This window comes from Athene cunicularia (assembly GCF_003259725.1).
Source record: "Athene cunicularia isolate RWA chromosome 1 unlocalized genomic scaffold, athCun1 chr1_part2, whole genome shotgun sequence".
Lineage (NCBI taxonomy): Eukaryota > Metazoa > Chordata > Aves > Strigiformes > Strigidae > Athene > Athene cunicularia.
Genome location: NW_020799092.1, coordinates 12239939 through 12253973, shown reverse-complemented (window position 1 = coordinate 12253973; position 14035 = coordinate 12239939). Strand labels below are relative to the sequence as shown.

Genomic DNA, 14035 nt, shown 5'->3' with positions numbered 1-14035 from the left:
TGAAGACTTTATATTTTATTAAATTGTATTAAAGCAAGCTCTGCATTACAAAACCAGCTGCTGGGCTGCAACCGCAACCACTAAAGCACAGCAGATAGTAAATATTAAGCCCAATGCTGTTACTAGTTTGTATGCCAGTTAAGACCAAAAAGCTACACTGCATTTGCAGTCTTTGTGGAATTCCACTGGAGCAGTTGTAACCGTGTTTCTGTATAGAACACATTCCTTGTCCTTTAAAGGGTATGCTCTTACACTTGAGAAGGGTTTCTTTCTTTTTTCCTCCTGTAATTGAAAAGTATTGTTTACTGCCGATTTAAGACTTGTTTTGACGAAGAGAGAGCTGATGAGGCACTCAAGAGCTTGTATTAAATCAATACTAGACAGAAGCGAGCAGCTTGTATATGCACTGTGAGATACACTTGCTCACATATTTATCTTTCATGTTTTGAGAGAAGGTTACAAATATTTTTATATATATACACACACATATAAAAAAGTACAAGTGAGCAAGCTCACATTCCAAGAGAAGTTTTCTGGCTATGTCAGGAGTGAAGTCCACCCCTTATTATACAAACCTTTTTTTTTTTTTTTTTTTTAAACACAAGAGGATATTATCAGAGAAGTCTGTGCTGATATACAGAAACCAGAGATCGTCATGGCTCAGTGAGGTGATGAGCTGACGGGTGGATGGCACCCATTATCTTAACTTCTCAATCCAAGTTTTCCTGAAAAACCACAGGGGGAGGAGAAGGCTCCAACTGAGCATAAGGCATAGAGGACAAGAAAAGGATTAGGAGTGAAGAGCAAGGAAAGGAAGGATAATGCAAGAGATATTGCAGAGGTTTCAAAGAGCTAGAAAAGAGTTTCTAGATTAGAAGACTGAGTTGTCAGTAGTTTAAAGCTACATTTACGTTCTAACTTCTGTACAAGGCTATTACATAAAGTAACTCTGAAGTAAGAAACAATTGACCAAAAGGAATTTACCGTTACTATATATAAAAAATATACTCAGGTTCAGCTGTTTCAACGCTTTTTGGAATTTTAAAATGTTTCAAGCCTTTGTTCGGCAAACTTATCACCCACTACCCAGCCACCAGCCAGGGGAACCCGAAATGAAGTATAAGGGGAAGCTGGTGCATGAAACTCAGCTTAACTGCTTCTACATCAAACCTGGAGGTAAGGCAACATTACCTAGTTGTCAGCTCATGAACTGTACTGGTATCTACCTATTGGGATAAGTATTCATTTTCTATTTAAATAGAACAGTCTGTATAATGTATGAAACTACACTAATAACATAGTAATATTTGGGGATAATGTACTGTGAAGTCCTGTATGTGTGATCACACTACTACAGGATTTAGATAATTCTGGTAATTCTCAAATCTGTGGAGTTAAGTAGATGAAGAGCTTCCCTTGGTAATATATTGTCTTTTGAGCATCTAATGAACACTGCTTTCTCACTTCCACTTTGACATGAGGGGAAAAAAAAAAAAAAAAAGGCAAGCATGTAAGTATAAGGAACAAGAAATAAAAAGGGTTTTTTTGTAGACAGAGGCATGTGTGTGAATGTGAAAGGGCTAATCTGAAAAGGGGCTTACATGAGAAATTTCTAAAAAGCAACTACAGCCGTAATATTTTTATTTGCAGCGGAAATATGTAGGCATTCATGTACCTATTTACACTGATCTGGCAACATCTACCATTTCATGCTATACAGGGAGGTGTGTATGAAGTAAAGGGTATACAGGTAGTCACATGAAAATAACATCTTTAAAAAAAAATATTTATATGTTCCAACTTGAACTCGAGCTTTACTGCATCATATGCCTATCTTATCTTGAAAAGATGTCCGGAATTCCCAGTACTGGCAGTACACTCTCAGCAGTAAACATCCAGACAAGCTAAGATGTTGCTTATATGCTGACATCCATAAATGGGAAACAAAGACTGCGCCTAGCAGATATACGCAGTATATCCTTCATATACTTTATACTCCTTCAGTTCTATACAGAAACTCATCCACAACTGCAGGATGCTTGATAACAGGGTTTTAATTCTATTCCATATACTTTTCCTACCAATTTGTTTGGCCAGGCAGGGATACAGTTCCACCACACACAAAATTATTACCAGCACCAAAAAACTACATAGCTTTGTTATTTTAGCTCCTTGGCCTGTTTCTTCTCATGTGACATAGACTTGCTCTGACTTTCAGACTGGACTCCATCATTGCACATAAGTGAAAACCTATGGTAAGATTACTGCACTCCTTTTCCTTATACTTTGTTTTACCATCTTCATCACATAACAGAAACACATTGTTAGAGCAAAAAGATGTCTGCAGTCATCACAGTTATAGTTGCAAAAAAGCCATTTTACAAATGAAAAGCATTCCAAATTTTTTGCTCTGCTTAGCCAAAGACTTCCACAACTGGTACCAAATCCTCAGGGTAGGAAGGGTGAGAAAGAAACAACAAAAATACCCTTTTAGGAAAGCCTGAATAGAAATATCTGTGCCAAACTGAGCGGGGTGACAAGGGACATGGTTTCACACATGAAAACTTATGTCTTAATCTTAAGGCCTTCACAACTGGCATGTAAAATTTCCACTGAAAAACATATATCGTATTTAGTTTACTGGAAAATATGAATAATAAGGCAGCCCTGAAAAAAATAAATTTAGAAATACTTACTAGTACAAACAATTTTGCTTTAAAAAGAACAAACAAGCAATATTACAGTTCCTAAGGTTTGTTTTTTATTTAAACCCTAAAAACCTAAATGACAGAACTACGTTTACTCTCCACAACAAGCACAAAAAATCCCAAGCACCCTAAAGTAGAATTAACCGGTACCTGCTAATCCTAGAATCACATTAATAATTTAGTTTGGCCAGGGCCTCTGTAGGTCATTTAGTCAAGCCTTCTGCTCAAAATAGGGCTAGCTTCAGTTAGAGAGTTAAGAAGAAATTAAGATTAACAACAGGTTACCCCAGAAAAGTATATTCTATGCCGCTTTTTCAGTCAATTTGCATATATGCATACTGCTTTACAACAAATTAACCTTTCCCTTTTACTATGTTAAAAATCCAATCCTGCTGCCACAGACTCAAGCAGCGTTTAGTTACAGATTTCAAAAACAGGCATATCAGGTTGTACACTCTAGAGCAGGCAAGCCAACTAACCACAAGACAGCAAGATTGTAATTCCCAATCTTAAAAACCACCTGTCTTAAGCCAGCACTGCTGCATGTCCATCTACACTCAACTGCAAAATAGCGTTGTTATGCCATCAAGTTGTAATAATATTTTTATATCTCAACAGGCAAGCATTAAAGATTTTAGGCATCCTTGAAAATTAAAATGAGACAGCACAAAAATCTAATGTATAAATGTACATATTTTATGCTTTTATTTATAAAAAATGTAAATCAATATACCATTTCCAAGGGGCAGTTTATTATTTTTCCTGACATTCTGAAGCAAGTTTTACCATCTTCTAAGCACATTAAAATCATTAATAGATTGAAGTACAGACCACAAAGGGAGGAACTATATGGGAACTGTAGTAGGAAATGCTTTTATAAACTGGTCTAAGGACTGATAACTTCTGAGTGTAGGTACAAGAAAGTCTGTAAACTGAGCACTAGACAGCATCTCACATGAAAAAAGAAATTATTGTCACTGTGTATCTGATAAGCAAGTTTCTCCCTGAGCCTATTTGCCTCTCCAGAAAAATCTGCACATGACAAACGGTAAAATAGTTAAGTTGGACCCAAACTGTAAAATAGGTTTTGAAAACAAAACCAAATGGATGCAACATAACAAAGCTTGTGCTGCAACCTTAATTTTCTGGGTTTAGAATCAACTCTTACTGCAACATGAATGTATTTTCAGAATGTTTTTTTTCCTTTTAAATTTAAAAAAGGAGAATAGTATCTATGCTTAACAGTGTTAGCATTCCAACACTCTCAGCAAAACTGAGGTTTCACTTTAAGGCCAGTAACATCCAGGGAAGATAATCGTGACCTCTGCTGCTGTTCTGTCTAGCTCGATACAAGATGAATTTTTATAATGCTGATCAAAGGAGAGAAAGTGGAATGGGAAGAAGGAGGAGTGATTTATTATTTCTCTGAGACAAAAATGTCTCCAAGGACAGAACCTCAGGTAAACCACAAGCATTTGTATTCTGAACAAATGGCAGTAGTCACTGCAGGCAGGCTTTCAAAAAAACTCTTCAGCCAAATCTGTTTAGCAAACAACAGCCTAAGAAGAACATACCTCTAGTGAGGGCAAGGCCCTTCTCCCAAAATTACTTTGAATTTTTATAGTTTGAGCTTTCACTCTTCAAACAATTTTGTTTCAAATTGACAAATATTTTTAAGTCTTAAACTACAGAAATATTTTTCTTCAACAAAACAGGCAGGTATAGCAGACCAGAATAATAATTCTGCAATCAAACTTAACCTCAAAAAAATTGGTTTTAAATTCTTCAACTGTGACGAAAACATTGAGTTTTGCTTAATGCTGCAGCATCAGAAAGCCATGTAATATTTCTGAATCAGCAGACCACTGAATTTAGAGAAAAATAATACAAATTGCACGAAGTAAAAAACATTAAAGGTATTTGTTTCAAAATTCAAAAAGACCAACGAACATCTGGGGAACAATCAATTGAATATGCATTTCAATTTACTGTGTTCATCCTTGTTGAACTGTGTTAGTTATTTGACCAGATACTGTATGTTGGCAGGTAGGAGGCTGATAAATAAGGCTCTCCATTTTAAACTGACATTTTTACCAAAACCAAAAACCAAACAGAAACTCTATTACATCATAAAAACAAAGCCTGGAATATCTATTTTTCCTGTCTCAATGGAAACAACTGAGAAAGTAGTTGTTTATTGGTCAATATGCAGAAAGCTGAAGCTAAATATATAAATAAGTGAATTTAACTACCAAATGCTGTTTCATTCTCAAATAAAAACACATTTCAGAAGAAAGAAGATATTTAAAATATTGAATTACAGAATATATAATGTACTATAGACTAAGAACATATTTTAGGGTAAATAAGACATTACAGTATCTAAAAGAAGATTGTTTTTCATGACATATTCATTTTTACATATTACTCAAATTCTATTACTGTTGTCTCCTGCTTTCCCTTAGGAAGTAAACTTCTAATAGTCTTCAAACAGATGTTCTTTACAAGAGAAATGCTACTTGCAGGGTCAATGGGTCTTCAGAAATGGTTAGACATGGGACACCTGTTAGCCATTTAATACATTTAATGAGGATGTATTTGCTTAGAAGTGTGAACTGAAAAGAGCCACAATCAGTATTCAAGAAGACGAGCTGTTCTATTTGAGAAGGCTCTACGATGTTGTAATGTAGAATTTAAGAATGAAAAATAATAGCTGGAGAAAAATATACACCATTATCTTTTCCTAAAGATTTTACAATCACTTGCCCTCAAGCATGTATTTGGAAGAATCTTCATACATAAATAATTATGATCTACAGAGAAAAAGCAAAACCCACAAAGAAAAAACAAAACTTATGCAACTTTGGACAGCTGGCAAACTTCCCTCTCCCTCCCATCCCATCTCATCTACTGGTTGTCTTTGCACGATCTGGGAAAATAATACTAAAGTTTCAGGGTTCTGACAGACATATGGTGGCAGGTTAAACTGGATAACTGAAACTACTATGAGGTTATGTACTTATGTGTGCCAAGACAGTTTTACCAAAACTAGGCATGTCTGGTCTGCTTTTGCACCACTTCTGAACCTCTGCAAAAGCTTGAATTCAGTAGAATATGCCACATATGACTAGGAAACTTCATTCAGTTTCAAGCCTAGGAGATGACATGATCAAAGGCCTTGCTATAAATGTGGCACATTAAATGAAAAATAAATTCTATGTCCAAACAGTTATAGAATCTAGTCAGATATAGCATATTTGTTGATCTGTCACACAATTTCTTTCTCTACTTGCTATAGCAGAAAAGCTCTCAATTAACGTGTATCAGCTCATCACCATAATTAGCATACTATTATAAGGTAGGATCTTGCATTTTTTTTTCAAGGAGCTGAAATGCTCAAGGTGAAACTAGCTCTAAGGTATGCAACTAAATATTCACCAAATTCACTGTGTCCTGTAAACATGAAAAACAGTATTCAGTGATGAAATGATAAATCCTTCAACTCAAGAAATAATTCACTGACCCAGCATACACCCATATACCTCTGGTATAATATACAGTTGGAATTGGTTGTGAGTAAATTACTATATGGCTGATCAGTGCTTAAAAGGAAAAAATTGTTATTTTAACCAATAATTTATAGTTATGCATTTCTTCTGAACTATCTCATATTAGTCAGCATCAAGTCTTAAGAAACAGGCTCTAAACATTGGTTTGGACAATAAATATCACCAAAGATTAAGAAAAAAAAGGAGTAATTATGTAAAGATTACTCAAATATAGAACCCAAGAATTTTTAAAAAAACGTTAATATCTTTAGATGCTCTAAACAAAAATAAAGCCCCTGTCTTGCTCTCAGAAAGCAAGCATCTAAAATTGCAGTTGACTACATAAGTTTAAAGATCACATTGAAAATACCTATTTGATCCATAAACCAGTTTCTTGGTGGACAAGGTTTTCTGCTGGCATTAAAAACTGCAATTTGAGCTTCTCTCCTGGCTTTGAAATGAATAACCCTAGCGCTAGCCTAACAGATTTCCTAAACTAAACTTTCATGTGAAATAGTGGATCAGTGCAAACATTAACTGGCATAGATCCCAAATCCAGCCTGAAAAGTCCTGGGATTAGACTGTAGGTGTTTGCAACGTGGTATTTAGACAGTGTTTCAACTTTAGATGACCACAGTCATCTGGAACAACCAAAGAAATATGAAAAACAATAAAGTAAAAAGTAACATCAAAATATTCCTTTTTTATTTTAAGTATTCATAAAATTTATATTTATTCTGTATAATTCTGGACATATTTTCTATTGTAATCATATATTGGATGCAAAGCAATCTTTGCAATATGATAGCTATAGTATGACAAAATATTGGCTTATTTGTCCAGTACACTAGTACGACCTTTTGCTGCCAAGTGCGTTTACTTCGGACTGGTGTGATATTCAGCCACAGATACTTAGCTGTACCAAAATGAAGTTGGTTTCAACAAGCATTCAGAATACTGGAAGAAACAAAACATTGGGCAGGACTTCTTTATTCCTCCAAATGCATGCTTTTGTATTTTTCTGAAATTTACATTGTAACAAAACCTAAACCTAAGTCCTGTTATATGGGAAAGCAACTATACCAATTAGAAAAACAGAGGAAATTCTGCTAGTTTTACTATATCTAAGAAGAAGATATGTATTAAAAATAGAGCAAGAACTAACCAAGTCAAACAACAGGTTAGAAAAAGATGTCTCCAGATCCAGCTAAGTATTATTGCCAAACTCTCCACTGTTTTGCCAAGTAAACAGCTGTTACTAAGTATTCCTTGTTAGTAACTGGAAGCAGAAGATAAAAATAGTATTATAAGATCGGGGCCTAAAAAACCCAGTTTTGGACGAAAAACTCCATTTAATAAGGAAGAAGCGTGAAGCCTCATTTTGCAAAAATTATAAAGGCAAGTTGTATGATAAAGCAAAACACAAGGATAATATTCATATAGAAAATTCAAGACGGATATTCAGAATCATGTTTGGATGATACCCTAGTGAAAACAGATACTTAATGCCGAGGAGGTTCCTTTATGTAGCGAAGACTTTGAAATACACAGTAAGGAAGAAAGAGCTAGAGGTATCTGCGTCTCAGTGGAGAAATTGCCACATGAACAATCTGTAAGAGCCTAAAGAAAACCTGGAAAAGTCAAATGAGTTGGTATGGGTCTGTAATGCCAGTCTATGGGTCTGTAATGCCAGTTTGCTCTGGAAACACAGATATTTCCATGAAAATCTGAGAAAACAACAGTTTCCCTGTGAAGTACCAAGACCCTCAGTTTTCTTGAATAACTAATGCTTAAGCCTTTGTAAGATTATCTTAAGAAGTTAAGTAACTATGGGTAACATATACCTGGAACATATCTGATACTAACTGAAATCCTAAACTAGAAGATTTTTTTTTTAGTAGAGCAAACATGAATTTTCTCTCAGACAACAAAATTCTCAGATTAAACAAAGCTGCTAACTGTGGTGAAAATCAGATCCCCAGACCCAGGCTAAAGATGACTTTATAAAAACAGCAGTAGACTGGCTAGGAATCTTGTTAGTTCTTTTTTCATGGTTGCACTCAAGGGAATGATAAAGAGTGCCACAAGGTCAAGAATCTATCAGATCTTGTGTCTGAGTGATCCTAAACTGAAAGAAAGGTGTTGTTACTTTCATGTTGTCACTGGGAAAGTGTAGGTGGTGTGGGTTCACCCCAGTCAGCAGCTCAGCCCCACACAGCCACTCACTCCCTCCCCTCAGCGGGATGAGAATCAGAAGGGCAAAAGTAAGAAAACTCAGGGGTTAAGAACAAAGACAGTTTAATAGGTAAAAGCACAGGAAATGGATAAAAGCAAAGCTGTGTGTGAAAGCAAAGCAAAATAAGGAATTCATTCACTACTTTCCATCAGCAGGCAGATATTTAGCCATTTCCAGGAAGGCAGGGCTTCATCATGTGTAATGGTTACTTGGGAAGACAAGTGACAACTCCAAGCATCCCTCTTCCTCCTTCTCCCAGCTTTTATTTCTGAGCACAGCATCATATGGCCTGGGGTATCCCTTTAGTCAGCTGGGGTCAGTGGTCCTGGCTCTGTCCCCTCCCAAATTTTTGTGCACCCCCAGTCTACTCACTGGCAGGGCAATCTGAGAAACAGAGAAGTTTCCTGATGCTGCGCAAACACAGTTCAGCAGTAACTATCCTAAAAGAACCACTGCCTAGACACAGGAACTCAGAAAAGAAGCCTTCTGCATTTTACTGTTGCACAATTAGCCAAAAAGCCCTAGACAAGTTACTTGAACATAGGCCCACTGCTCAGAAGCACATGTTAGTACTTACATTTGAGACCCTGCAAATCTAAGATTCTGACATCTCTTAGTGAATAAAGAGATTACACTCCCCAAAAATCCCAATTTTTCTCCTAATAAAAAACCAAAATGAATCAGTTTACATGTAGTAATCAGACTAAAGACTTACTGACGTCAGCATAGGTATAAAGAGAATTAGAAATTGTTATAACAACTGCCTTAACAAAAATAAAAAATTAATAGAACAGATTTTTAAAGGTAGATATATGTATATACATACATAGACTTCTAATGGAATTTCAAAATGCGATAAAAAAAAGATTACATAAACACAGGAAAAACTTCAAAATCAGATGGATAAATAGGTCTCATAGTACTTAAAAATGCTAATGTCTGGTCTAGTCAGGTTAGTCTAGAGATGTCTTCATTTCTTTTCAGTTTCTTTAGGAATTTCAATTCTTTGTCAGCCTATTGAATACTCTCAAAAATAGAAGTTTTATTTAGGTTATTTAAAATGTTATTTCTCTATTGTTTCTACCACATAGTGTGTGAACAACAGGATTCCCTCTTGATATATTTTACAACTCCAAATTAGTTTATGAAGTAAAAGGTCTAGCAGATTATCAAACTAGGCTGCTTTGTATGCCACAAATTTCTTTTACTTCATCCAGAGGGAACACTTCTGCATCACAGTTCACATTAAACATTTCTGCAATCTGCTTTTATGCATCAGAAACAAAGTATAGATCATACTACAGATCTGCTTTCAAGTACAGATATAAACTGTATGTTCATAACTGCTCATTCTCATATAATTGCACATTTTAAGAGTCTGTTTGTATACATTGCTGTAAAAAATACAGCTCTCATGTCTTCCACTTATTTCTGAGTTTGCCTACCACTTGCTAATTCTTGTATAATCATGCAAGATAAACACAGAGCCCAAAGTAACAACTTTGTCTTTCATCAGGGTTTAAATTAGTCTCAACACTATGTTGTCAAGAATTACCCCCAGGAGTCGAGAAGCAACCTGCCTTCCAACTTGCTATAAGGACAGTAGTTTAGAGCCGTAGCAGAAGGTGGGTTTGAATTGGCTGCATTTGTCTATTTTTATGCAGAAAACAAAGACTACAAATATTACTCCAACCCTCAGTAGATCTGCTTTATGGGGAGACTTCCCAACACTGACTGGGGTATATTCAGAACACAACAGAATATCCCTGTGAGTCTTTATGCCCATCACACACACACAACCATAAAAGTCTACTATTTGTCAGTTCAATGAAGAGAGTACTGTTAAGCACATTCTAATACTTTAGAATAGTGGCATTTTAGGAAGCACTGAGCAACTCTTCCAGCATGTCAAAAACCAAAATGTATTCCTTCAATTGCAACTGTTAACCAGCTAGTTTCGGCCCCTTGAAAGCTGCAGTCTAATCATTTAGACTGCCCTAACCAAGAACAGACTCTGAAGAGAAGCTGGCTTTTTCAGTATTCAACCCAACATATCACATACTTACATCTGGCATTTCTGTACAGTAGAAAAGGATCCTGCAGCTGGAAATCAAGGTCTTTAGTAATAGGTTCTGTTCGATTTTCCATGCTCAGTCTGTTCATAATTGTGAAACCATGCCTTGGAGAAGCTGATCTGAAAATTATCAAGTAGAAATCACATCAAATCAAGAAACAAAAAAAAAAAAAAACCCACAAAAATTTCTTTGTTGTACAGTTCTCAAAAATTGTTTTTTTATTTCTAAGAGATACTACAAAAATCTAATTCTGTTGCCAAGGAGTAACAATTGACTCTTGCAGTGTTTCATGCAATTCTTTTAATTATGTCAAAACCCTATATTATGTATGAGAAATAACAGAAGCACCATTAGTCTTATAGTAGCTACAGAGTATGCCACATCTGTGATACTATCATTTGAGGTCCAATGATTTAGTCACAGCATAATCATATCTGCATGTCCAGTTTTCACTTCAAGTTATAAGGCCTGCAACTTCTGAACAGGCAAGATGTTACAAAACACCACTTTGTCCCAGATGTTATCTATCCAGCACCATCTACCCTATAGTTTATGACTGGAGTAGAAAATAGCAGTTAGAATGATTCAGTCATGGTCCAGAGCAAGTTTTTTTAACACTGATTAATAATTGCAGATAGTAACAGTCATCCCAATAGGATTTTCCATACAATCTAAAGCATAAGAACTAAAGGGAGGGTGGTAAGACAATGGAACAGGTTGCCCAGAGAGACTGTGGCTGCCCTGTCCCTGGCAGTGCTCAAAGCCATGTCGGATGGGGCTTTGAGCAACCTGGTCTAGTGAAAAATGTCCCTAGCCATGGCAGGGGGGTTAGACTGGATGATCTTTGAAGGTCTCTTCCAACCCAAACTGTTCTGTGATTCTATGACACTAAATCATTATGCTCATTCATGGGGGTTACACTTCAAGTCACATATATTTTTTATTAATGTGAGCTGTTAAACCTATCAAGATCCTGACAGGAGATAGTACTTTCAAATGAAGTGTGACAATAAAGAAAAAGATGATGGCTAAACATTTGAGAAAAGTGCCATCTCCGGTAACTGCTGGTGCGTGGATTTCTCATTGAAATCCAAAGCACAGGAACCTGCATTACAGGATTGGAGTCAACAGAAAATTAAACAAGTGTGGAACCTTGTTGGCAAGAGTCAGTACTTCAATTCAAACAAACAAACAAACAAACAGTCCACTTCCACTGGTGTTAACCCAGTTGAAAGTCTGATTTTTTCACCATTCCTCAGAATTTGCAAAGATGAGATAAGTGATCAATAAGCCAGCTCAGGTAAAACGGTCACATTACATTGTCACAACAGTAATAAGATCAGTGATCTCCAGCCTATGGTCTGTTGGCAATATTTTTTCCACAACTTTATGACTTTGTTCAAATCCACAGGAAATCAAAGTTAAAACTGAATGGGGAGGGCAATGTATGATGTTACTCACAACTCACAAAACGTTCCATACTGTTGCCTATAGGGCAGCCAGGGTAGCAATCTGCTGTAAGTAGAAATTTCCTCAGCCAACAAAAAGAACAGTGAAGGACCACAGATGCTAGGTTACATGTTGTCAGTTCTGGAGTTTCAGAGCCAACATACCAGAAAAATACTACTTCTGTTTTGCAGCATACAACTAGTCACCTTCACCTACTGCTAGCACAACTAAGGGCCAGTTCTTTCCTCTTGTGGTAATTATAACAGCACCTTATTTCCACTTACCTGAAAGGAGCTTAGAAAAATTCCTGATGAGTGTTTCCACTGCTGGTACAAAAGAGCTCAAAAGATTAAAACCAGCATTCCCACTTCACACAAAGCTCACAGTCTCTTGGGCCTCCCTGTCACTTTACACATGCATCTCTCTCCTTCTCAAAACAATCTCTTGCTTTCTCAGTCCTCCTACCAGACCCTTGTCAGCATAAATGTTGAAGAAGAGTTTCTGTTTTGGTGTCCCATCCCAACATCTACTGCAAGATCTGCTTACTAATCTATTTTCTGATTTTAACAAGTCACAGGGAAATGTTGGGGCACTAACTTGGAAACCCAAATGCAAGGCAGGCTTCACAACAGATCTAAGGTATATGCTAGAATAAATGATGTGACCAATGCTTTGAAGAGCCACAATCAGGCCTGCTGATAAAATAAAGCATTAAAACCATACAAAATGTTGCATGAAATATACATGGAAAAATGAATAATCAGACACAAGTAGTATGAAAGTTCCTTAAGTAGAGAACACAATACTTCGTAAGTTCTACCATTCCCTTCATTTAAGGAGTATCATTGTTTACTCCACTATTTCTTTTTTGTTCAGACATCTTCTAAACTGCAAAAGCTACATCCTATTTAAAATAACTGAAGAGTTTTCTATGGTTTACCCAAATTGAGATTTAAATCACATGTAGAAGTCTTATCCAAATATAAGGTGATGCCTTCTTCCCAGTGCTTTCTTCCCTGCATTTGACTCTGCCAATCCCAGTTTCTTTCCACCCTTGAACAAGGAGGAGCATTTTACTTCAGTCAACCATGCTCCATCCCAGCTAGCTTTTCCACATCCACAGGTTTCACCTGCAGGCATTAAAATGTGACATCCTCACCTTGTATAAACAAACAGCGTTCCCTCCACATCAGTCTTCTCCTGAAGAAAAGGAAAGTTAAGAAAGTTGAAATAAGGGCAACATTTTGCTAGCCATTTTTGAGTCTTCCCTTATCTCTGTTTCACCAATTCCAACAGTTACACCTCTCTCTTACCTAAGCCATGAAAAAAATAACTAAACCCATCTTCATTGGATGGTGGTGAGAGACTACAGGTCACTGTGCTGCTGACCCAAGTTCTATGACAAGATATGAAAAGGCTTTAAAAGCTCAACACCATGAGACTAAACACTCTGCTGGATTGACCCTCTGCTATGCCCAAGGGCAATGCACAGGCCAGATTCAGGGAGAGGATTTTCCAAACAGTGCCTTCCCTTAGGACTGACACTCAGGATGTGTAAGGGGGAAACCACACCAAAGGCAAAATGCGTGGGTTCTTCAAACACAGGCCCTAAAGCCCCACGATTAGAGCAAGCCAAGAACTGCCTGCAAACAGCCAGAATGTTAAATGCCCAAAAGATTCCCCATGTTAATGATGGTTTTTTAGTCTTAAATAGCCTGTGTTTTATATTTGTAACTCCAACACTCTTTTTATATGCATTTCGGTGCTGCTACAGATGTTTGAATGGCAGAGGAGTTCCTGAGCCCATACCCTGGTTTAAACCCCAGTCCCCTACAGCCCTGCCCTGCAGGATAAAACTTTTACAGCCCTGTGAGCCTTTCAAACCCTGTTTCCTAGGCACCACAGTTTTTCACAGTCCCCAGAGGTTGAGCCAGGCACGCAGCCCGATAAGCGTTGGGAGCACCACGGAACACCGACGCTGGCCTCGCACCTCAGCTATGGCGGCACCCGCCCCTTCCC

At 37.0% G+C, this 14035-nt stretch overlaps 1 protein-coding gene across 1 annotated transcript in view; it reads right to left on the bottom strand.

Moving 5' to 3' along the window:
- DCP1B (decapping mRNA 1B) overlaps window positions 1-14035 on the bottom strand; it is a 60626-nt gene that overhangs the window by 34261 nt on the left and 12330 nt on the right. Inside the window, exons 2-3 of the mRNA XM_026863505.1 lie at window positions 13176-13216; window positions 10559-10686 (exon numbers count right to left, since the gene is read on the bottom strand). Coding sequence (XP_026719306.1) covers window positions 10559-10686; window positions 13176-13216 — 169 coding nt within the window. The remainder of the gene's footprint in view (window positions 1-10558; window positions 10687-13175; window positions 13217-14035) is intronic.